Genomic DNA, 1,009 nt, shown 5'->3' with positions numbered 1-1,009 from the left:
TGTATAGAGTTAGAGTAGTCGATAACATCTAAAAGTGAAATAGTTCTATATTTCTTCAATCGGATTATTGATTATATATTGATACTAGTGTCATTTGTAGGAAATTATGGCCTCTATTTGTTAAAAAATATATGAGAATTGTTATCAACAAGATTAATCTAATTCTTTCCTAAGTGATGAATTAAAATCAAATCATTTTGGAATTCTCCACCATGATCACACTTGATGGAGATTATTTTCTGGTTCTTCTCATTTTGAACTAAATTTGCAAATCTTTTGAAAATAGAGAAGGCCTCACTCTTGTGAGTCAGAAAAAATGTCCAAGTATACCTAGAGTAATCATCTACTAACACATAACCATACAAGTTTCCTCCAAAGCTTCTATCTTGAGATGGACCAAACAGGTCCATATGTATTAATTGTAACACCTTATTGGTTTGAACTAAATCTATTGGGGGAAAGGATGACTTAACTAACTTATTTTTCTCACATGAATCACACAACTTATCCTTAGTGAACTTTCTGTTTGGGAGTCCTAGAACTAACTGTTTACTAACTAGTTTGTTCAGGTGATCTATATGTATATGTGCTACTCTCTTATGCCATAACCAGTTTTCATCAGAATTGGATAATAAGCAGCAAATAGTACTAGCAGGCAAAGCATTAAAATCAAGCATGTATATGTTATTGATTCTGTTACCTACCAACTTTATGTCTTTATTCTCCTTGTGCTCAATTATACAAGATTGAGATGTAAAACATACTTGAAATCCCTTATCACAGAGTTGACTTTTACTAATCAAATTGTGCTTTAAATCCTTTACATAAAGAATGTCTTTAATCACCGTAGTAGATTCGTTTCCTATGTCTCCAATATCGAGTATCTTACCTTTGTTATTGTCACTGTATTTAACATATCCTCCATCTTTTAAGTTTAGAGACAAGAACTTTGACTTGTCTCCAGTCATATGCTTGGAACATCCATTGTCTAGGTACCATGAATGAGTCC

The 1,009-nt window shown here is 32.2% G+C and overlaps 1 protein-coding gene across 1 annotated transcript in view; it reads right to left on the bottom strand.

The window, feature by feature from the left end:
* Nucleotides 1–589: 589 nt before the first annotated feature.
* The window catches only part of LOC140919070 (uncharacterized), a 1,846-nt gene continuing 1,426 nt past the window's right edge, over nt 590–1,009 (bottom strand). The window contains exon 3 of the mRNA XM_073364585.1: nt 590–648. Within this exon, the coding sequence (XP_073220686.1) occupies nt 590–648 (59 nt within the window). The remainder of the gene's footprint in view (nt 649–1,009) is intronic.

The sequence above is a fragment of the Cicer arietinum genome, chromosome 8 (genome assembly GCF_000331145.2).
Source record: "Cicer arietinum cultivar CDC Frontier isolate Library 1 chromosome 8, Cicar.CDCFrontier_v2.0, whole genome shotgun sequence".
NCBI classification, from domain to species: Eukaryota; Viridiplantae; Streptophyta; class Magnoliopsida; order Fabales; family Fabaceae; genus Cicer; species Cicer arietinum.
Note: the sequence above shows the minus strand (reverse complement) of the source record. Positions and strands in the feature narration are given on the sequence as shown.